General features: G+C 44.8%; 1 protein-coding gene across 2 annotated transcripts in view; it reads left to right on the top strand.

The window, feature by feature from the left end:
- Positions 1 to 24,054, top strand: part of PAPPA (pappalysin 1) — a 181,167-nt gene that overhangs the window by 45,776 nt on the left and 111,337 nt on the right. For both annotated transcript variants that reach the window (XM_086763700.1, XM_086763699.1), the window contains exons 3-5: positions 8,937 to 9,082; positions 14,111 to 14,404; positions 18,444 to 18,636. In XM_086763700.1, coding sequence (XP_086619826.1) covers positions 8,937 to 9,082; positions 14,111 to 14,404; positions 18,444 to 18,636 — 633 coding nt within the window. The remainder of the gene's footprint in view (positions 1 to 8,936; positions 9,083 to 14,110; positions 14,405 to 18,443; positions 18,637 to 24,054) is intronic.

The raw sequence follows: 24,054 nt of genomic DNA, 5'->3' as shown, positions 1-24,054 counted from the left end.
TGACATTCTTGCGTATATGTGAATGAGGCTCGCGGCAGCCGACAGAGGTTTTTGTAACGCAGCAAAGGAAATCTGTTCAAACAGAACGGGTTCCTGAAAATATCCTTACGCCACTTCTTTCTTTATCGTTTGACTTTTCTCCTTGTTGCAATGGTTCAGGCTGTAGAGTCTGGAAAAACATCAGGGTAACCAGGGCAGAGGGAATATCAGATGGAGATGAGGGATGGATAAGAGACGAATTACAGTACATTTCTCATGGGTCATTTGGCTCTAGTCTTGAAAAGGAGAGAGGAAAAAAAAATCCCTAAGTAGTAAAAGAAAGAAAAAGAGACAACCCAAACAAATAAACCTGCCAGCTCTGCTGATTTCAAAGGTCTGTGAAATGTGCAGATATGCTTCCTAATGCTTCGCTGTTGTAAAGAGATGCCTCTTGAAATGTTCCGTGCTTTAATCCTACTCGCTGTCTCAGTAGTTAATTGTACAGTAAGATCGCAATTCTCTTTGCCAAGGCTTTCCCTTTGTTTTCTTTTTTTCTTCCTGCAAGTTGGCCAGCCAGCATACCTTCTCCTCATTCCGTGGAGTTGGCGAGCTGAATTATTTTTTATGGTCGTGCGAGGAAACGGGGATTTTCGGTTCTTGCTGCATGGGTGAACTCAAATGTCGCTCTGCTCGTGGACGTAGACCTTGCAAAGGAAGAAGGCTCAGTGATCGCATATTTATAGTCTGTAGCACTGCAACTCTTTATAAAACCTACACAAAGGTTCAATAAAGGTGGGGTCTGTGGTATAAGAAGTGGACAGTAAAGCCTGGGAGGATAAAGGGAGAGAGGCAACAAATAATTCTGTGTACATTAACACCTCAAATTTGTGCCCAGAGCTCAGACAAAACGTGTTTGACATTTGAAAATTTTTGCATCATCTTTTTCCCCATACTTTTTCCCTGAGCCTCTACTCTTTCTTATCCTGGCCAGACCCAGCAGCAAAAGTGCCGGAAAAAAAAAAAAAAAAAAAAAAAAAAAAAAGAGAATATCTGTTTTCACTGTATTTCTGAATCTCAGCCCAGGTTTGTGAAGGATTTGGCAAGGATTTACAAACCTTTGAGAGAATCCGTGTGGAGATCTGAGGAAACCCGCCTCCTTCCTTAAAAAAGCAAGTTGCGTTGGCCAGAAATTGGGCAAAAATTGGTCGTTTCAACTGAGGTTTCCTTTGAGATTTTGGATTTGAACCTGAAGCTGCGCTTGGAGGATCAAATTTTCCTCTGACTAACTCTAGATTTACACTGAAGCAAATACATCGTAGTGAGAGCTGATACTTGTCTGCAGCCCAGGGAGAACAGAAGTTGGCTCAAAGTGCAAGCTCACATGAACCAAACCGAAAAAAGGACCCGGAGTGGGTTTGGAGTCGTGCAACTGTCGGGTTTGTTCTAACCTGTTGCTGTGGTTCAACTCGTTAGGTACATACTGCATTTACAGCACCCAGAAGTTATCTATAGGCAATTTATGAAATACAGCTGTGTCATTGATTAGATGTCTTCTGTGAGAACGTCGGATAGGGCTGAGCAGGGGTGCGCCGTTAGAAGAGAATACTGATTTTTAGAACTCAGTAGCAAATAATTTCCTCCGTGTATGGAGCAGCTTTTCTCCTTGCAGTCCTATAGATCTATAGTGCAAAATGGTACAGTAGAAACGTGCTTAGTTCTGGGATCGTCCTGCTGGAAAGCCAGCATTTCAAAGAGAACGAAATGAGACTGATGAGTTGACAATTGTAAAAATTCCCAGCTTTAGACCAAGGAGCTTCCCTCAGTCTATTGCAGGACAAAAAAAAAACCCAGACCCAAATAGGTCCCATATTTTACATAGTAAAACTCTTATATTCTTTCTAAATTTTTAATTGTTTTTTTTGGGTAGGATGAATGAACCCTGAGTCACTAAGAATAATCATAGAATTATGGAATGGTTTGGGTGGGAAGGGACCTTCAAAGCCCATCCAGTCCAACCCCCCTGCAAGGAGCAGGGACATCTCCAACCAGATCAGGTTGCTCAGAGCCCTGGCCAGCCTGGCCTGGAATGTTTCCAGGGATGGGGCATCCACCGCCTCTCTGGGCAACCTGGGCCAGTGTTATGGTAGAATTAATGTAGTTATAATAGTAAAATTAGTTCAGTTTGGAAAAGAGGGCACTCTGGGATCAGTGAACACCCAGACTTTGGTAGCCATCTGGGCTTTCGGTTTGTACTGTGTTGCTTAGGGTCAGTCTTGCCTGTGGAAACTTCCACTGATGTAAAAAAAACCTTGTCTGGCTTTAACCAGTTAACCTGACTGCATTGGCAGTGTCTCAGAGAATGATACAGAGTTTAGCACAGGCTACCCCAGAAGCTGGGTTTGTATTTGAACAATTATCCTAAGTATCTTTCTTGGATCCTTATTATTTTTTTCCCAGAAAAAATATTCCTCCTTTCTTGTAACAGGAGAGCAGATTTAGGGGCTGTAGAGGACGTTTTGCTGCAGCGGATAAACCAAAATTCTTTAAAAGCTGCCAAGCCTCCATGTGCTGACAGTGCTCGGCAATTTATGCCTGTGGACACGACCCGGTGACTGCCTGGTTTGGATGCAGTCAGGATCACAGGCACACGTTTAGATGTCAGTGTGAACGCAGGCAGGGATCTGGATCCAAACCGGGACCTGAAGCCTTTCCCTTTGTAATATTCTGGCGCAGCTCTATTTCAGGCTCTGTCCCAGTCACTGAAAGATTTATACCTTTATCAATAAATTATCATGACTTTTACTACACTTACACCAGTGTCTTAAATTAACACTAAGCTAAATGTAGATGAGGCACACTTCCTGCTTCACGTGATTTATGGCAATCCGTCTGAAATGAGGAGCAAAATTAAATTTGCCAGCAAAAGCAGATCTTTAACATCAGATCAGACAAAAATTGTATTGCAGGTCCACTGCTAGAGAGGGTTTGTAGATTGTCTTTTCTTTTTGTTCGGGTTTTTGATAGACCTGTAGCACTTCAGGCAAAAAAAGAATGAAAAATATTATAAATGTTTGTAGGTCTGAAATCTCTACCCTGTACTTTATGTCAGGTTGGAGGTGATAGACAGGACGGGTGTAGCAGTTCCGTGGCACTGATAAGCTCTCAGCTTGAGGACTGTGTCCTCTCTGATGACCTGCCGTTGAGAAGGATGTGAAGAGTGCAGATAAGAGCATCAGAAATCACCAGAGGTCTTAATGAAATATAACTGGTGGGGAGAGGCTGAAAAGTTTAGGGTTTAACCTAAAAACGAGATGGTTTACAGGGGATATAATAAGCTTTCAAATAAGTGACAGAAGGGAAATAAGCAGAAGGGAATCATCTAATCTCCTTGTCTGTAGGGAATGGCACAGAGAGTCATGCACATGTGTTACAGAAAAAAAAAAGATTCTGGTAGACCTTTATAAAAACTTCCTGACCATAAAGGTATCGAAACATGGGCTGCAGGTTGCTGGGGCAGTGACAGAGTCCTTATCGTGTGTGGTCTTAAGTATAAGCTAGATAAAAATTTGCTTGGTGTGACATCTAGAGATGCTCCTTCTTTGGGGTGGAGGGTTAGCAGCGACGGTCTCTGGATGTCCTCTCCAGGCTTGTTTATCTGTGACTGTATAACAGAAGGCAAAAGGCAACTTATATACTGGCACCGACACTCTTTCTCCAAAAGGAGTGTTCCATGTCTAACCACCCAAGACTGAGAAATCACAGGGGGAAAAGCTAAATTACAGTTGTGCGCATCTGCCAAATGGCCCCATTTCAAGGTCAGCTTTCAGTGCCATTGAAGTCATGGCCCTTGCCGTTATCTCCAGGAAGAACATAATTTGTCTCAAAACCGTCCTTGCTGTTTACTGCAGATATTGAAAATCTCTAGGTGGATGCTGCACCCTAAAACCTTGGCCCCCCCATGTTGCTTGAACAAATGGGGCAGACAGTTGGTGAGTGCCTGACCACGTACCAGCTGCTGTGGCCTTTGCTGCTCTGATGAGTTGGTGTCAATCCCTGGGCCAAGGTAAGAGCTAGAAGGACCACGGGAACACCCCTGAGACCACATTGTGTTGGGAACCACACCTGGATCTGTCACTGGCTGCCAGCAAGGATTGCCTGGGCTGTCCAGAAGAGCTTTCTCTTTGTCCTCTAAGTTGTTAACCATGGTTTAAGCTGGGCTGAGCGCTGTTTTGAGAGCAGCAGGTGAAAATACCAACAAGGAGTCTGGGGAAGGAGAGGGATGTACTGGATCCCTGTGATTCTGGCAGATTTACTCGGCCCTGCCATATGCTGAACCCGCTGGGTTAAAGGACGGGACGTTGCATGTCAAGAGATAAAATAGAGACTTTTTGAGGCTGACTTCCAATGCAGAAGATGGTGGTGTTTCTGGTTGTTTGTTTTTTTGGGGTGTGTTGAGTTGGTTTTTTTGGGTTTTTTTGGCCTAATGATGCAATGCCTTTTATTCCTAACAAATTCACCCGGCAGTTGGAGACCATGCTCCATACTGAGCAGATAGCAAAGTTCCTGCTCTGTGTTTGGGTGGGGTCTCGCAAATAATCCCTTAAGTACCCTGTTTGTTTCCTGGCTGTAAAGTGACACTTGTCTTTGAAGGAAAAAAACAAACAAAACAAAACAAAGTCAAATAGAGAATAACTCAGAGCAAACAGCAGAAAACATTTCCTAACAATAAGGGCTGGAAGGCTCTGTGTTCCTTGCAAAAACAACTGCATCAGGGAAGCACGGGAAAGCCACTCCGTCCTGGAGGAAAACAGAGAAGGAAGAGTTTCCACCCCGGTTACAAAACTCTTCCACTCCAGTCACCAAGGCTAGGTTTAATAGGGTTAGACCCGCTACTGGGCGAGTTTAAAAGCCGTTGACAAATGTGTTTGTAGCTGAGCGACAGAGGTTTGTGGCTGGATTTGGCTTTGGAGATGAGTGCCGGTGGACGGGAGCGCCTCCTCATTGTGACCCTGTGGGCCGGTGGGGCCGGGGGCTTCGCCTCGCTGCCCAGGAACCTGTCCTCCTGCGGCAAAGCCACAGCCCAAATGGACAGGAAATGGGCTGGACAGATGAGACCGGCGTGGGGATAATGGCTCGTGTGACAGATGGGGGAGGCTGCGTAGCGGACAGGGCGGTCAGAGACGCTGCTGGATGAGCTAAAGGCTCCATTAGCCTGAAACTGGAGCACTGCGTGGGATACGTATCGCCGTTTGAGGTCTGGGGTGTACTGGGTGAGGGTGAGCTGCTGTACAGCACAGCTTCAGAGGGCTGTTTGCACTGCAGTGGAGGGAAAAAGTGACTCGAAGCTGTGTATTGGATAAATAAGTCGATGAAAAGATGTCGGTGGGAACGTGCACACTGCCTGATATGATTTTGTGTCCCAAATGGCCTTAAACAGCCCATAGAATTCCTATGTCTAAAACAGACTCCAGCAAAGGAGACCTTTTATGATGCACTAATAGGCTCATTAGGCTTTCTCGAGCAAGGCGCGCTCGCAGCGTCGTATGTTTTTTCCATTACAGGAACGACACGTGTTTTGTTGTGCTTTGGGTTTTGTTTTGTTTTCCACACTGACTTGCCCTGACAGTTCCCCCATTCAGGTTTCTATTGGAGGTACCATCGCGAGCCAATGAATTTTATGAAATATGTTGCTGGCACTCACGGCGAGATGCATAAAGGAAATATTCTAATGACAGTTGGAAAGGCTTTGATCCCTTTCCAAGACTGCACTCACATCTTTGAAATGCAAGTTTGGCAGCGCTGGAAAGGCTGGGCTCGTTGGCTCTCTTTGGCACGAGCCCACGTGACAGACATTATGTCCTCTATCAGGGGACCCGCGTAACCTTGAGGAGTGTAAGCGACGCTCGCGGATTGCGTTGGGTCAGATAGTCTGGGCTGATAACAAAGCCGCCGCGGCAGCAGGGGAGAGTCAGCTTGGTCCAACACAATAACTGAAAAGTATTTTGACCTGGTAACTGTTGGGTCTGCTGCCTGCGGCTACGGAGTTGGACATGAACTGCAAAAGCAGTTAATTTATGCCTCCTTGAGCGTAGGAATGTGGTGATGATGGATAGGGATGGGAGGTTATTAGAAACATGGGGAGGAAGGAGAGGATGGAATTCCAGCTCATGTTTTTATCTTTTACGCACGCACGCACGCGCGCGCTGATGCCTTTGCATACATGCTCTTGGCTGTCTTACATGTGTGCACCGTCCAAGCCCTTGCTTACACACTCACACCTCGGTTTGTGCATGCACATGCACACGCGTGTTCACACGCTTACGGGGGATTTGCCGCAGCTGAACGCTTGAGCATGTTTGCGTAGTGGGGGTTGCTAACTGCATTTACAAAGGTGTTTGCATTTACCTCCTCCCAAGCAGGGTCTGCTTACACTACTCCTTGCAGAGCCTTTGCTAAAAATCCTCTTAGCGTTCTGTTCTTACGCTGTTTGAATCCATTCTGCTCGTTCCCAGGCGTTTGCTCGCTAGCAGAGAATTAGGCGACAGAGCAACGCTATAAAACCAAGTCCAGTTGACTTAGTACGGAGGATTTACGTAAGACATGAGTTCAGTCTCGGTGACGCACTGACATCACCGGCCAATTAGTTAAATGCTGTCAGCTCTGGATGTTATCTGCAGCAATAATCCAGGTACAAAACAGCCCTGGATGCTGAGCACACAGCTTGTGTGCGAGAGAGAGAGCGATCGTGGCCGTGGAGATAAATGGGAGTGGTTTGTGTGAACAATAAGCAAAGAGACAGCTGAGAATAAAGAAATATTAGTTTAGATTATTTGAAACCGTAAGAGAAGAGGGAGGATAAAAATTGTGATCTCGGGAGGGGAGTTTGATTATAGTTACTCCCACAGGGATTTGCATAGGCCGTAAAGCATCCGCATCCAGAGGCAACAGCCGCAGCACGGACAGTGGGCCTTTCCTTCCCACTGTGACGCAAAACACAAACGTTTTTCTACTTAGAGGTATGCAATGCTTCTGTTCCTGTCCTTTGCTCTTTTGCTCAAAGTACCACATCACTCCCAGGTTTTCTCTTACGCTTTTGCTCACTGGCTTTGACCGATGCTGCCGTGCATGCAGACGTACACATTGTCCCCTCCACATGCATGCGTCCTCCATCATGTTCCCCCGATGCACTTACACTTTTGTTTGGAAACGCACATTAGTTCTCATACGTCATTTCAAACTATTGCTTGTGGACATGTGTAATGAGCCCTTGTTTGGGAAAGATGTTTTCAAAGGCACAAAGAAGATCCTGGAAATACATTACATACAGCCTCAGAATGTCATGGAGATACATGCAGAACAAGCTTGAGGAGCTAAGGGAAAGATCTGTGTGTTTTCCATAGATGTGTTGGGAACAGCGGAGAGATGAGAAATGTGTAAGGGGTCACAGTGCTGACCTGTCCTTCAGGATGTCATCCACATTTGATCGGAAGATAAACACTGTATGGAATGGAAACATACCCTTCCACTGGTGTCCCCAAAGAGCACGTCTTCCTCCATGAGTCAGCGAGGGCCTGGGGACACCCAGCCATGAACTATTTTGGAGGCAATGACTTCAGCAAGTGGCAGGGGAAGCTATTGTGGAAATATGAATGTGTTTTCCATTGGGGAGCCCTCCAGGGAAGGACAGAAAGATCTTGATGCTGGGCCAACTCCCCTGTTTTTTCTTCACCCTTCTGGGAACGAAAGCCTTGCAAAGTATGCAAGGAACCCTACTTACTGAGTGTGAGCGCGTTTGGTTTGAGAGCTACATGAGCCCTGTACGCACCCGTGCACGTACAGAACGGGGACTTTAGGAAGCAGGAATCAACCTACTCAGAGCCATCATGGTATCCTTCCCCTACAAGCTAGTCAACTGTGCTTGACTCAGTGTGATCTCTCTTTCTATTGTTTCTACATGTCCAGTGAAGATAGCACAACTCATCCTTGGTTTAGATTATGTGTTAGCACAACAGTTAATGTCAAAAGACAATGCGAGCTGGAGACGGAGGAGCAGTGGGTTTACTCTTATGCTGCACTTTCTCCAGCTGAGAAACTGAGAACTTCTCTGAGTTAGAGCATCGTGGTGTCACTGAAAGCAGTGTGGCACCATGGTACACATTTCGGCAAGTAGCTCCTCCTGTACCTCCAGTATTGACAAAGTCTGCTCCTCCAAAGGAGTGCTAAGGGTACGTCCAATGGCCATCAAGCTTAAGGGATTGGCTTTGCTCGCCTGCAAGCAGGTTGCTCTGTAACCTCCAAACAACCCAAAAGCTAAGAAGAAACTCTGCTCATCTTGAGGAGGGGACCTAAGGAGCCTTAGGAATTTATGTTGTCGTTTGGTACTGCTCCTGCGGAGATCTCTTGCGAGGCGATCTCATGGCACAACTTTGCTTGCCGAAAATAGCAATTCCCAACAGCCGTCCTGTGTCGGGATTAGACCATGTGCGACTCGGCACAAGTGCCGCTGGTGCTAAAGGAGTAACTTCTCCTGCTGTTAGTTGTTGTGCTGGCCTGGAGATGTGAAACCTGCTATTGTGAAAGAAAATCAGAGGTAACAATAATAAACAGCTTAGAGGAAATGTGCAAGGTAATTGCTGATATAAAAAGATTTACTGACCATAATCTATGGTTAATTACTTTCATAATAAGTAGATTCCTGTATTGTCTTACAAACGTGAACAGCTTTATGTATTTACCTTGGATTTTGTGGCCTTAGTTAATCAATGGCCTGGAGTCCTTAGATGAGATTCACTATATGAATGCGAAGTAATTGAGGTTTGGGAGTGGGTTATTAAAATATTCCAGGTGACTGATATGCAGGATATTGTAAGATCTCTGCCTGGATTGCAGCGCTTCTTCAATACTCTCTTGCTTTTTCTGTCACCTTTAGAAAACAAAATACTTTTCTTTTCCTACAGAGCATACTTAGACGTTAATGAACTAAAGAACATACTGAAGCTGGATGGATCCACACACCTCAACATCTTCTTTGCCAATTCCTCCGAGGAAGAGCTGGCTGGAGTGGCAACTTGGCCCTGGGACAAGGAAGCCTTGATGCATCTAGGTGAGCGATAAAGATGTTTCTTCTTTGTAAAGCATTCTTTTGAGGCGCTAAGAAAAAAAAGGCAAATATGCGTTAAGCTCTGTTCTGATTTCTTATCGTTCCTCTAATATATAGTCAGGGGAAAAAAAGTATTTCACGATTCCCAGATACTGGCTCACAACCAGGAAAATATTAGGTTATAAACCCAAAGCATATTACGGTATTTGTAGATGATGTCAAGCTGAAAGTATTTCACCTTTTAAGTGAAGCTACTTTACAGGACATGCACTCCATGGGAGCACTTTGTGAAGGCTGGGGGGGATAGGTGGGGAGATGCTAGACAGGAGTGAATTTTTAACCTCAGCCCGTTGTGTTCTGATCCTTAGTTCATTATTTAGTGTTTAATTAATCATTCTCACAGACTATAGTTAACATTTGTTGCTATTTTTCTCTACCAATGTGCAAAAGAGCAGACTGCTGAGAGATTATGTTTCTAATGTTCGTTTGAGTGGAACTGGAAAGAGTTCACTGCCCTGCAGATCGCCCTGCGTGTTTCATAACTGGGTTGCTGAGTACGGCTGCTGGAACCCTGGGATCCAGACAAAGCTGTACAACCTCCCAAATGACTCATTGCCATGACACCTGCAGTGCCACTGGCTCTGCGTTCCTTGCAAAATGTCAAAATGAACCTCAGAAGGTTCAGAAGGCACCGACTGAGTCTGTCTATGCTTCTCTTAGCTACACAGACCTCCCTCGGGCTGCAAACGTGATCTGGTCATCTTATAAAAGCAGAGATTCTCACAAGTTTTCCAGACATTTCTCCAGGCTGTCCAAACCTTCCTAGGCTGGAAGTGAAGTCCAGTTTGATCCAAGTTCAGTTTTTGTGAAAGGCTGTTTCAGGCAGTTTTTCTATTACCCAGCCCCACGTTGAGCACAACAAAAAAGATGTAAAAGCTCAGAGAAGGAGAGCAAATACAGTGTTAGTCTAAAGCATACCATAAGAGCTGAACTACACCCCCAGCCATCAGTCAGGGAGGTTTTTCCATGTTCAAAAATACATTCCCCCAAAACCTGGAAGTTAACATCTCTTTGTCGTCACCTGTCTTCATAGCTGAGAGAGGCTCCATGGTCAAACCAGGCAGCTGGAACTGGCTGCCCTACTTCAGTCAGTAAATGTTTTATTACGACATCCAGCTCTGCAGCTGCTCTGGAAGAAGGGTGAGCAAACTTCCCTTCCCAAGGACCGCCACTAACATGCATCCAGTCTCCTGCTGAGCTAGGCTGGAAGTGAAGTCACTTCCACTCTGACTTGTCTCCAGCCCCATCCCCATGGATTCTTGCTGGGAGTGCCCAAGCAGAAGATGCTGTCAATGCCTGCTGGTGAGCATTCCCCATGGCAGCATCTTCTGGCAAAAAATCATAGATAGATGTTCACCCCAGCCTCCACCAGCACCCATGCTGCTGTGATTTCTGTTGTTTTATAGCACCGCAACCCCCTGCTCCTGCACTAGCCCCCCAGTAACTCTGTTTGCTTCTGATTGTGCAACAGCACGGGTTACTGGGGGGTGGAAATTAGCCCCAGTGCCACTGCTGGAGTGAAATAAGGCTGTAATATAGCTGATCCTTCCCTAAAGGAGTGTTTTCACAGCTTCCCTTGGTGTTACCATGGGAGGGAGCAGAGAACAAGGGGAGAGCTCCAGAGCGCCAAGAACAACCTTCTGCAAGAGGGCTGGGGCTTGCCCAAAGCCCTGATGAGTTCTTCTGTCACTTCGTTAAGCTAATTGTCAACATCATGCCTGAGCAAAACAATTTAAACTCAGCTCCTACAGTGTATTGACAGAATTCATTGACCAAAGAAAGATCTCACGAGAAAAAAAAACGCATTAGCCAACAGTTTAAAGTTGGTTGCAGTAGAAAAAAAGTAAAAATAAATAAATAATGATCATAATTTCCTGTCATAATAGCCCTCCCAGACCTGTGCTTGGTCTGTAAGAATTCATCTTTAATCTTTTTTACTCCCTTCTATAAATCCAATATGTACTTAATAAAAAATATGAAATATGTCCTGTGGTGCAGATCTAAAGGCTGGGATAGAGATTGTCTGGGTGAGGGAGTTTATCTTTTCTGTAAAACTGCAATTGATTTAGATTCTTGACAGCTGTGAAAAATATAAATTTTCAACAAAGGCAAAAATAAAATCTCCCTCTCCAGCTGCCTCGGGGCTGTCCAATGCCAGATCCATTTACCCAGCCTTTATTTTGAAGGCATGTCCTGCTGAGGAATTTCACCAATACTCCTGCCATTGGAAAACAAACTCTGGAATTATCTTTGGAAAAGAGACCCCCACAAAACAATGCACCAGGGTACTCACTGAGTGTAAATGGCTCCACGTGGGTAGAGTCCAAACACTGGAGGAATCAGAGCATGTGTTGTGTCATGGAGGAGAGAGGGATACAGGGAACACGGGGACTGCAGTGGCTGCGTAGTGGTAGGTCTGTAAACAATTAATTGGGATTGCGGCGAACCAGTGTAAGGGCCAGTTCAGTCCTGTGAAAAGGATGTGCAGATGCTGCATGTGGCAAAATAGGCATGACATTGCATTGCAATTGATTTTATTCACTCTTCTGTGTCTGTGTTAAATTTTCAGTTTGTATTTTTAATACTATAGATGTATTGGTACATCCCTATGTAGATTCAGATTAGGCATTAGGAAAAAATGTCTTACGCTGAGGGTGGTGGAGCACTGGCCCAGGTTGCCCAGAGAGGCGGTGGATGCCCCATCCCTGGAAACATTCCAGGCCAGGTTGAACGGGGCTCTGAGCAACCTGATCTGGTTGGAGATGTCCCTGCTCCTCGCAGCGGGGTTGGACTGGATGGCCTTGAAAGGTCCCTTCCAACCCAGAACACCCTGTGATTCTATGCGACTCCTCTCCACTGTGTGCGTGTAGTCACACATGCCCACCCACAAAGGAAAAGTCTTTTCTCTGTTGCTATGTGTGCACATGTCCTTGCAAGATACCCGAAGTGGTCCTTCCTCTCTCTTCAGCATTGATAAAATTCCAACTGGAGCACTGTATCATGTGCAGACACTGTTCTTGGAGGTAAATGTGAGACAACTGGGAAAACCAGAGAACGTCAGGGAGGTCTAGAAAAGGAGTGAGGTACAGGGAAAGGTTGAACAGATTACAGTTATCCAGGCTGAAGGAAAAGAGGCTGAAGTGGGGATGATGACAATCTCATAAAAGCTGATGAAAGGGGAGGAGAATCTTCTGTTCTTCGTATCCGTGTGAGGCAGGACTTGAAGTCATGAACTTAAATTGCCAAAAAAATCAATTCAGATTAGATGGGAGTTAAATCTTTGCAGCCGTAAGGATACCGAGTGCTGAAATTGATTGCCAGGGCAGTCGTGTCATCAGGGGCTGCAAAGACACGTTAGACCAATATGTGTGAGGATTGTATAGACCTAATTGGTCCTACGTTGTCTGAGAGTGCAATTTAGATGTCTTCTTAAGATCTTCTCAGTCTTATTTTCCTCTTAATTCCACAGTTATTGCAACCAGGTCTCCAGGCAGAGGAGAAGAAAGAGTCTATGGTGTGTCAGAACCCAGTGATCTCATCTTCCCCGTGCTGCAGTCACTGATAAAGTTCCTCCTGCCAAAACCTTTTCTCTCCTCATTGTCACTAAATTATTAGCGTACCACATCCAAGATTTATTTTCTCACTATAACTTTTACAGAGCAGTCTCCTGTTCTCATGGTAGGCAATATACACAAACAGTTTTAAATAAAAGGCTTGGAAAAGTTGAGGTCAACAAGCTAAATAAAGAAAATATGAAGCATATCATAAATTCAAAGGTATATCTATCTGAGCTAAAAATATAAATTTTCTGATTAGTTCAATATCCTGTGTAGCCTCACTAATTTGCTATTTGCTTATCTACACATCCCATGATTCAAACAACAAAAAAATCACCATTGGTTTTCTGTGTGCACATTTAACAACTGTGCAGTTCTTTTAGAATTATCACATTCCAGGATTTCGTGTTTTCTGACACATCAGGCTCATGCATATTCATCAGTGGACTGTGCAGTTCAGATCCAACCAGAGTGTGATTCTGACCATCGCTTCAAAGCTGTCTGTCATCAGAGCTCCCCCCACAAAAGCTGTTCCAGCTTGGGTGCATTCCGTTTTCTTCATCCGTCTATTAGTTTGCAAATATTGGTGCAACCTGCTGCAATTTTTAGGCTATTTCAGAAGTTAATAGACTGCTGTTATATCTTTCCTCTGTGGAATGGTGTACAGGGAGTGCTCCACGTATGTTTTGTTTGACTCTTGGTGTCAAATGCATCGCTTACACTTACCAAGGCAGAATCATTCTGCTTAAGCACAGTCAATGATTTGGATTTGCACAGTGTGGTAACTGCATGTAGGATTTTTCTGAGTTAACAAGCCAACTGAACCAATCATATTCATAGAATCATAGAATCATAGAATGGTTAGGGTTGGAAGGGACCTTCAAAGGTCATCTAGTCCAACCCCCCTGCAAGGAGCAGGGACATCTCCAACCAGATCAGGTTGCTCAGAGCCTCATCCAGCCTGGCCTTGAACGTTTCCAGGGATGGGGCCTCCACCACCTTGCTGGGCAACCTGTTCCAGTGTTCTATAACTCGCATCGTAAAAAATTTTTTCCTGATTTCTAATCTAAATCTACCCCCCTCTATTTTAAAACCATTACCTCTCGTCCTATTGCAACAGGCCCTACTAAACAGCCTTTCCCCATTCAGTGGAAAGACCAATTGTCACAGGTTTTTTTCGGTTTAAGATGTTGGACTTTGTCCTGATTCCTCATCCTTAGAGCCTCAAGTTAAGGGTGAGATTAAACCTTACTGTGCAGTTTCTCTGAGCAATGTGCCTGATTGTGCAAAAACCAATCTGTGCTATAGAGGATCTGATGAACTGCCAGTGGATCTGCCCTTAGAATTGTCTTCCTTTCTCTTGCTGTTGTGAGAAAGACAAGACCAATTAAGCTCTTCTCTTTTCCCCTTGCAGGTGGCATCGTGCTGAATCCCTCCTTCTATGGAATCCCTGGCCACACACACACAATGATCCATGAAATTGGGCACAGCCTGGGGCTCTATCATGTCTTCCGGGGAATCTCCGAGATCCTCTCCTGCAGCGATCCGTGCATGGAAACCGAGCCCTCCTTCGAGACTGGGGACCTCTGCAGTGACACCAACCCTGCTCCTAAGCACAAGCTGTGTGGAGACCCTGGACCTGGCAATGACACGTGTGGTTTTCACAGTTTCCTAAACACGCCGTTCAGTAACTTCATGAGCTACGCAGGTACGTGGGTTTCCTCAGTTTGCTGGTGGTGGGTGGCTGTGGTTGAGCAAGAACAAAGAATAGCGCTATTATCTCCGATTTCTACAGTCCATTTTGTGCAGGGCTTTATGCTGACGTGTGTGTCCATTGATCTACGACCAGGCTTGATGAGGAATCAAACTTGATGGCCTCAGGAATCCCTTCCAGTTCTCCTTCTCTTTTTTCCCAGTTTTCCCCGACTTTACATAGTTTCATTTGATGACCAGGCAGAAGGTTTGGGGGAGGGAAAAAATGAGATTAGCAGTAAGAAAACAGCTTCTAAAGGCTCTACAGCGAATTTGACACCCCGTTTCCCTGGGATCTGGATGCCTAATCTATGAGGTCGTCTTTGAAAACCCCAAATTCAGAGATTGTTTACCCTCTCCTGAGGAGATATTGAATGTCAGATGAATATTGGTACCACCAAGGCTGTAGGATAAACCTGTGATAGGTAGACATCTAACAAGATGCTGCTGATGCCTTCAGGTGTCCATTCAAATGTCATGGTTATTGTTTGATTTGGAGTCACTTTGGTTCAGCTAGAATCACCCACATCCGAGTTACTTCATTAGAGTGTGAATCGTGGGATAGGAACTGGGTCAAGATTGCTCTCCTGGTCAAAGACTACGAGTGTGCTGTGCTGGGAGTGCAACTGCAAAGGCTCTGTATAACTGCTGTAAAACCACCCCTCCAAGAGGACAAAGCTGCTTAAGCAAAACCCTGATTTTGGAGTTGTAACTCTGCAGACTTCTGTGGCACAGCTGTGTTGCTCAGGGGTGCTGGTTCGCGGCACTCCTACCAGCAGAGCATGGCACAAAGAGCTCCTGTGACCCTTGCCCGCTGGACAAGGATGAGGTGGGTTCCTTCCTGCACCCCTGGAAGTTCAAGGGGAGTTGAAGGATCCCAGGCAGAAGAGGGGATCCCTTGACTCCTATTTCCCCCTATTTTGGGTCACAGGGTCTAGCTGTGATTAAGGTCCGTGGCGTTGAGCTGACAGCACCGACAACATTTTAAAGGTGACCAATACACTTGTAGGCACTGAAGGGCACCTTTCTACTCCAGGCGAAAACACAGACTGCCCACTCAAAAGGTCACAGGACTGCTTATTCTGTAATAAAACTGTGGAGAGGCAAAGTGTTTAATGTCAGCTGGGGCACAGACTGAAATGATTTATAACAGAAATGCTTTCATGCCCTTCATGGCACTAGCTAAAAGTGATGCTTAGCTCTCTCTTTATTTTTCTGTTTGTTTAGGGGGTGTTTTCAGGGACAAGCACGCGCACACTGAGGCAGCTCCTCGGCATGTCGTGCGCTTTGGTGCGTGTGGTGGGACGGATAGTCTTATTGCCTGCTAGAGCCTCGTGGTGACGTCACAGAAATCAGTCAGTGCTGCTTCAGATGACAACGTCCCTCCACCAAATCTGCTTCTGTGTGTGCGACAAGGGGTGGAGCGAGCTTGTTTCAAAACACCGAGGTCTTTTCTTGAGAAGAGACCTTGCCTTGCCAGTTCTCCCAAGAGATGGGGCAGAGAGGCAGCCCACAGAGATACCCATCTTCTGTAGGGAGCTAAATATGTGCTGGTGTTCTGAGCAGAAACCCTTTTTTTTTTTCCTCTTGAAAAATTAAGTGAAGTGACATGATAGGCATCTGTAGAGCTCATGCATAAATCTGTTTGCTTTTCTGTTGTTGCCAGTGGAATAAAAATATATCAGGATATCAAATTGCTGTAGAAATACATTTGAAACATCTAGGTTGAGGTCATGCAGCTCTAAATATTGTCTGTCTTTCCTTTCTGTTTTGCTGGCTGTATACAACTTGATCATATTGTGTTTGTCTGTCTCTAGCATCCATCTGTCCAGTCACCCCCCGCTCTGTGGCAAAGCGCTCATTAAAGGGTAACTTTTCTTTCCCTCAAATAACAAGTTACGACATCTAGAAGATCGAGAAGTGTGAGAAATTGGACTTGTAAATTATTTTTACGAGTCCAAATAACCATGGTGTTCCCAAATAAAAAGATAAATTAGTCTTTTAGTCCACTCTCCACGAAATCAGCAGGAATTCTGCCTCTGAATTCTTTTGGAATAATAATCCCAGCAAAGTCTCTTGGATTTCTCTATTATTTAATCAGAGGATCTTGAAGCTTTCTTGAAATCGAGTGATCAAGTGAAATACCCTTCTGCCTCACCTCTCTTCCCTTCCCCTCCCCCAGGACACAGCCTGTGCTGGTGTTTAAACAGATTGAGAATGCAGGTCATCCTTCTCCTGTGCCACTGTCTCACTGCTTTGTCCTATGTATATTTTATTGTTCCTTTATGATGGCTGTTAAGGGCCTTTGTCTCCTTCTGGGCTTCCGTGAAGGATATTTATGGCTTTTACAACATGCTCGGGGGTAGACCATCGATAATCATTGAGGAAATCCAGAGACATCGTATTCAAGTGGCTTTTTGCCTACCCGCAGGGGTTTGTGGATATTTTCAAGCTGGTGCTGTCTATCTGCTGTGCGTGTTTGGTGAGGGGAGGTTGGCTGCCCACTGGAATTAGGAGAACACATGAGCTGATGTGCCCTGCCTGTGGTAGGACTGCATTTGGGGCTGTAATTTGAGCAGGAGCCCATGCAAAGCTGTCTCCTTTTGCTTGCATCTCAGGGAAGATGTGGTAAGGTTTTAAATTAGCCAGCAAATTCACACTTCTCTTTAGAATGAATTCATATTTTTTCATTCCTCTTGAGTTCCACAGGGCACGGACTTGAAGACATCAAAGCATCTAGTAACGCTCTTCCAATATTGAACTGCCAACTTCTGTGCACGCAGGGAACTCTCTGAAGAGCCTTTGGTGACCTGCATCTTCCCAGAAAAGTCTATTACTTGACCTGTGCCAAGCCGTCATTGTTGTTTGTGTCATGGCAGCACGCAGAGGTCCCGTCTGGGACTGAGCTTTAGTGGGCTGGGAACTCTGCAGGCACATGCAAAGGAACACTCGGCGTTTTCGAGAGCGTTTCATCTGACGGGAAGAGGACCAGAAAAATGGTTAAAGTGCTAGCATTGAGTTCTTCAGCACAGCTTTTCTGGGTGGCTTTGCACAGCATATTTATTCCTTCTGTGACCTTCACAGTAGGGAAATACTGGTTTTCTCCTTCTCCAAGGCGTTGTAGCTGTAAAGTTGTATGGTGTTCAGAGGGCACTAGATGTGTTCTCGTTACCAAATCGTGTTTGGGGAAAACAGACGAAGGGAGAAGTGGATATTTATGGGAAATTATCCAGCAAAATTATTTCTCCATTTAGAATGAAAAATAAATTTGAAATATCAAAAATGTATTAGAAGTTCAGAAAGGGGACTAGAATCATAATGGTAATGGGGGAGCTCTTTAATAGAAATGAAGTTATTTTACTGCATGGAAATTTACATTTTTAGTCAGTGTTTATAATGATTTTCTTTTAAATTAATCTTTTAGAACATTTTTTTGTTTGTTCATTAAAAGTGTAAGAACTTAAAAAAAAATATTTTTAAAATTCTACGTTCTTTTAATCTAAGAAATCTGTCATAGTCTATTGCAGACGGTTTGCATGAATCTCAGTCGATGCTTTACCCTAACACTGGCCATCCTTTGCCCTTTTATCCTGTGTCAGACATGTCCATTAAGACATGAAATTCTTTTAAGCCCAGAGGTCCACTGGTAGCCCCAATTCTGACCAGAAGGTGCTGCACTGAAGCTTTCTGTTTCTTCACCTCCCTGTGTCTCTGTCTCACCTAGCAACGATCTCTAGGTGCTTTGTACTTATCCCGGACCAGAGAGAGACAACGTTTACTGATTTTTTTAAAATTTTTTTTTTCCTTTTTAACTTTTGTTCCTTTCACCTGCCTCCACAAGTGATGACTGCACTAATGAGTTCACAGGCCATTAACTTTTCAGTGCTGCGAGAACCTATCCTGGCCCTTGCAAGAAGCTTCCATTCACTGGGTCGTAACTGTCTTGCTCCCACCTTTTCTCCTCGTGGTTGACCTGGCTTCCATTTTAATTTCAGACGACGACTGCACCAACTCCTTCACGCCCAACCAGGTGGCCAGGATGCACTGCTACTTGGACCTTGTCTACCAGAGCTGGCAGCCTGCGAAGAAACCGGCTCCTATTGCGATTGCCCCTCAGATTGTGGCTCGGACCTCCACCTCTGTCACCTTGGAGTGGTTTCCACCCATTGATGGACACTTCTTTGAAAGGTGAGCACGCGCTGCTCTGTACTCTTGCACGGAATAGGATGGAAAGGGGAAAAGCAGGGGAACAAGCCAGGCCCTGCTCCAGGAGCCAGCTTTGTCATGTGCTGTACTCAGTCTGGATGAAGGCGCTTTCCTAAATTGGTTCCTACTGAGGAAGTTATTGATCTGTTTTCTGCTCTTCCTTTCTCAGCCTGTAGCACTCGGTTGAGGGCCATTGATTTGCCGTGTAAAGGGCAAATCTTTTTCCATATGTTAGGGGAGGAATTTTCAATCAGCGATTGCGGCCCTGTGATTCCTGCTGTTGTTGCTGCTCACAAATACCTGTGGGCCTCAGCTCGGCCTGTGCCTTCCCCCTCCTCCTCTTGCACGTTTCCTTCACAAGGACAAAGTGAATCTTGATTCTGCTCCCGTGACAGCACAGAGCACCGGAGGGGAGGAGGTGGCAGGGCTGGGGACAGGGATGAATCCTGCCTCCTTCCCCGAGTTGTAGGTCTGGGATGGGAATGGAGGAAGGCAGAGTCAAAGACCTAAAACCCTGAATATTACGCAAGCGGCATCGTGCTGCATCCTGAGTGGAGTGTGTAGATCAGCGTGTGCGTGTTCGTGTCTGATAGGCATGCAGCTACGTGGTGCCGATAATGAAAAATTAAATGGGCTCTGGGCAAGAGCTGCACCACATTGCAGTTCATAGGTGGAGCAGCTCTACCCCAGGATGGCCTGGGCAGTGGGGCCGTCAAAGTAAATGCTCCTAGGCCATGCTTGGATGGGCTGTGAGAGCTATGGGAGTCCTAGCAGAGAACTTCCTAAATGGTCGACCTTCTCGCACTGCCATTAACTCTCCTTCCCTGTTTGCGTTTCTTCTCCACTTTTTGCTGTTATTTTATAGAGGGCAAACTGTGAGTGTCCTTCAGGGCCGGGGCTGAATTTACAAGCGTGTTAGCACCCAAAGAGCTGTCTCAGCACGGCTGCTTTCTTCGGTGAGAGCACCTTGAAAGCCACAGCCTCCATCGGGGATGAAACTCCTTCCAGTGCTGCTAGGACACGATGGCCATCGCAGTGGCCAACTTGCGCTTTATTTGAGTAGGCAGATAGCTGTTATTTTCTACTCAGATAAGATTTTCCACCTTTATTGGAAATTAATACGGAGAGGGCAATCAAATATTAGGAGCTGATGGAGACAGGTCTTGTGCTCTGAACAGTGCTTGTTTTAATTGCAGTTTTGCAACTGAATTCTTTTATTCCCTACGTGTGAAAAGGACTTATGTGAAGTTCTGAAAATTAATTCAGAATTTTTTAGCCCATAATCATTTTTAGGTAAATTAAGTTTCTCCAATTTAATTTAGATTTCAGAAGATACTTACTGTATGTTAAATAAATACCATCTGCCTCTTAAAACACATGGATGCAGAGTTAATTGTTATGTAACCAGATATGTCTTTATTACATATTTCTTATAACTCAATCAATATGTTCTTAATAACCCCTCGTTAGTCGCTTCTTAAATAACATCCAGTGGATAGCCTGCTAAATCTAAAATTTCATAACAGAGTTATCATATGTTAAATAAATAGTGATTTTCTAGAAAAAAAATCCTTTGGGTTTTCGAATCTGTATGCTCAGTATTACTGGAGAGATTTAAAGAGACAGCCTCAAATACTTTGAGTCCAATTCCTTGTTAAAACGAGATTCCCAGTGCTAGCAGACGCAGAAGTGTTGCTGTTACCATTTAAGAATGTCAGGGAAATCTATAAATGATCCTGTCTGAAACACGCCCAAACTTCTGATGGATTAATCAAAACAAGGATGATAGTAGTATTCCAGTGACTAATGCTGGAAAGCTCACGTGCTGAGCTTCCAGTACCGCTGCGTCCAGCGCTGCTGGGCTGGAGATATGTGCCTGTGTCAGTCTGTGAAACTGGGTCACTGTGCAAGACAAGTAGGAGGTAAAATTGGCCAAGTATAATCTTATCTGTGTGTGGGAATACTGTAAATCTGTGCAGATATTTTTACACAAAGTGCACACCATGGCCCAAATTTTACTTGCCTCACTTGAATGAATAAACTCATTCACTTCAATGGGACTATTCATGTAAAAAACAGAGGACTGATACTCAGCCACTGAGTGCCTTGGGCCTGGTTTCCAACGCGCGGAGGCCCCTTCCGTGCTGTTTTAACAGTGCAAAAGGACCTTAAAAGGATGAATGGCTCTGGCTACATTAGCAAGTATTGTGGCCCAATATAAGTAGATCTCTAGCACAAAACAGCTGTTAATGAAGACCTGACGTCAACACTGTCGGGGTTTTTGGGGGGGGGAGGAGGGGGCGTTCAGCCTTTCAGCCTGGCCCCGTGGCACCACATGAGGTGTGGTCCTGGAGCACATCTCTACGTTTTGGGCAAAACTGGGTCCAGTTTCCATGCTCCAGGACTGCTCCCAGTGCTTTAAGTGGGGAAGATCAAGAGTTTCACTTCAAAAGCTCACTCCTGATCCAAATTACAGAGCTACTCTAGGCGCGCTCCGTGTAACTCAAGTTCCTTTTATGTCCCTTTTATTCTCTAGAGCTGTGCACAGACAGTGACCTCTGCTTAATTAAAGTCAGAAAGGGAAAATTTGGCCTTGTGTTTAAAAATGTAACGCAGGGCTGGCTGCATCTGTGGTTGAGGCCCTGACAGGTCTGCGGCTGGAGGGAGGTGAAGCATGGAGATAAAGACCATGGCCTTTTCTCTGCTTAGATGGAACTTTGTCACAGGTGCCACAGTATTCTGTGCTTTCCTCTTAGGGCCTCATTTCTAGGAATGACATGGTTAATTACATGAATTTGGGGACAGAGAGTAAGGCTGACTCATAGTTCTTGTGAATTTGGGGTTGGCTGTCCTGTGTCCTCACACCTTGGCAAGAGTAGCTATATGAACCATGCACAGAACTAAAATCATCTTCCTGACAGACTCTCCTTACCTGTTTAGTCTGTTCAACTGATGGCTGCTGTATTACTCTAGAGAGTTATTTACCTGCACATAAATTTGCCAACATGTGTTTGACCATAAACTCTAGCAGCTGGTTGAGCTTCTAAACATCTCTAATAATCAAATATGTCAAGCACCAGCATTTCTTCTTGTAGCTACAACACACGGGATTGGAATATTTACCATTCTCCATCCTCTCGTTAAAAAAAAAACATGAAAAATGTTGCATGCGCATATAATAATACGTAATAATCAAATAATAATAGAGCCGACAAAACAAGTGAAAACAAGCAAAAAAAAGAAAACTCTCTTCATTTCCTGACTGCATCTATTAGATGCATTCATCTGCTGTCGCTAAGCATCCATTCATGCGCCTCCTGTTTGATATGCGTAGGCAGGATGTAAACAGTTATTGTAATAGGGCTCCGCGGCAAATTCTGCTTGGCCAGAAAACTTTGAATGCATCTGCTCTTCCAAGTTTTCATTGAGGTGACTGCATTAATTTCCATGAATCTGATGCTATCTCATTCTTAGCAAGCAAATATTTTGGGCTGTGCGGTGTCCTAGATCTAGATGGCTGGGCTTGATAATCACTTGCTTCAACCTTGCTGGAAAGTTTCGGTGCCTTAGAGGGGAGAGCACCAATTCTGAATTTCAAGTAAGCAGATACGCTTTAGTCTGAGAACAGATAGTCTTTACTGAGAGGAATGACAGATTTTTACTGTTTTTTGAGTTGCCTACTGAACTGGTGCGGGCCCTGAAGAAAATTGTCTGTTTTTCGCTAGTAATCTTTAGACTTTGAATCCACTTCACTGAAATATCATGCAGTAGGAATGAATTCCTCCTGTGCTCTGAACTTCAGAATAAGCTGGAATCTCCCCAATACTTGGCTTATTAGAAAACAGAGAAGTCTAGATTTTCCATTACCCTGCACTTTGGGGAGTCATGTGCATCAGTGTTTAAGTGTCAGATATGCTGTCGTTCCTAATTAATAGTGTTTTGAACCCATTTATGCTCATTTTGTCTTTATGTCAGTGGCAGCATAAGGTGTGAGGATCTGGCTTAGATTTTCATAAGCCAGTAAATGCGATTCCGTGATTCGTTTTGACATTCATGGCTGTTTGCAGGATTTGTGTGCAAGAGTCTGCAGACCAAAAACTTTAACTCAGGAGCCATCCCCTGTATAACTCCTTTTAGCCGGTGGAGTTACATCAGGGTTGAGTTTGGCTCCCAAATTGGAAAAGTAAAAAGAGAAAGTTTGCTCATAGCCTTTCCCACATGATGCTCCTTGTGATTCCTCTTACCTCCAACTCCTTGCTGGTAAAAGGAAATGTTTGTCCATAAGCCTACAGTTTTTTCCACCATGGCAGCCTGTGATGAAATTGTATAGCTGCTAATTTGAGTAAAAAGCAGTCCTAATTGTGGAAACTTGGCTTTCAAAGCCCTCTCCTCATCCAGGATCAAGCGCTAATGCAGGAGTCTCTTTGTAGAGAAGCTGGAAGATTATTCTTGCAGGGACTTCTATCCCAGCTGTTGGTGGATGTGTCTGAAAAAACAGGTGCTCAATTATAATTGTACATTTTCATTTCTCAGTACCTTTTAGTCTGGATTCTTTAAATATTTTTGGCATATATTATCTACGCAAGCTGTTAGACATTTAAATCACTGCTAAATAGACAGGTGAGAAATTAAATAGGGAGGCAGTGTCATACCAATAGTGCAAGTGGGTGAAGTGAGACGGAGAAAGAAGTTACTCACACCATGCCCAAAATTGTTCATTACCAGCATTACAGATTGTGCAAGGAAGAGGAGAGCACCTTTGCCTCCCTCTTCTTTATTCTACCTCATTGCCACATTTTATTCCTCAGATGTTTTCAGCAGGTGCATCCTGGTCTGCACTGTCTGCGAGCTCAGTCATTCACTGTCTCTTTGTGTAGGGTGGCTGTGGGCCACATTGAAATGGAGATCGGTTTTACCACTGGTTTCCTTCCAAGTCCCCCCGTTGACAATCCCTGCTTCCACCTAATTAAGCCAACAGAAAGTTGACTTTCAAACAGATCCCTGACAACAAAGAGGAGATGCTAAGCTGTGGAGCAGCTGAGCGTGTGTCGTCCCTAACACCAAAAGGAAACAAGATCGCATGGCCTGGGAGGGCTGCAAGAGTGCATTTCCAGTCCCGGTGTCCTCGCTGAGGATCCAAAATAACTTCTGCCTGAGGATCACAGTGCCCTTCGCAAAGCAGTGCTGAAATAAATTGCGTCTTGGGAGATGGTTAAAATTTGCATGGCTGATTATAATAATTGATGACTCAATCCGTACTGAGTTGGGTCGTTTAGAGAGTGCACTGTTCTGCACAAAGTGTTTGCCTAAAAATCCTGTCCTTTCCTGCGTGCTTTTAATCATTAAGATCACTAATTTTTCCTTTCATTTGTAGTGGGCAGTGTTCCTTAAAACAGAACA

Source organism: Chlamydotis macqueenii, chromosome 20 (genome assembly GCF_036417535.1).
Source record: "Chlamydotis macqueenii isolate bChlMac1 chromosome 20, bChlMac1.mat, whole genome shotgun sequence".
Taxonomy (NCBI): Eukaryota; Metazoa; Chordata; class Aves; order Otidiformes; family Otididae; genus Chlamydotis; species Chlamydotis macqueenii.
This window is presented reverse-complemented; position numbering and strand designations above follow the sequence as displayed.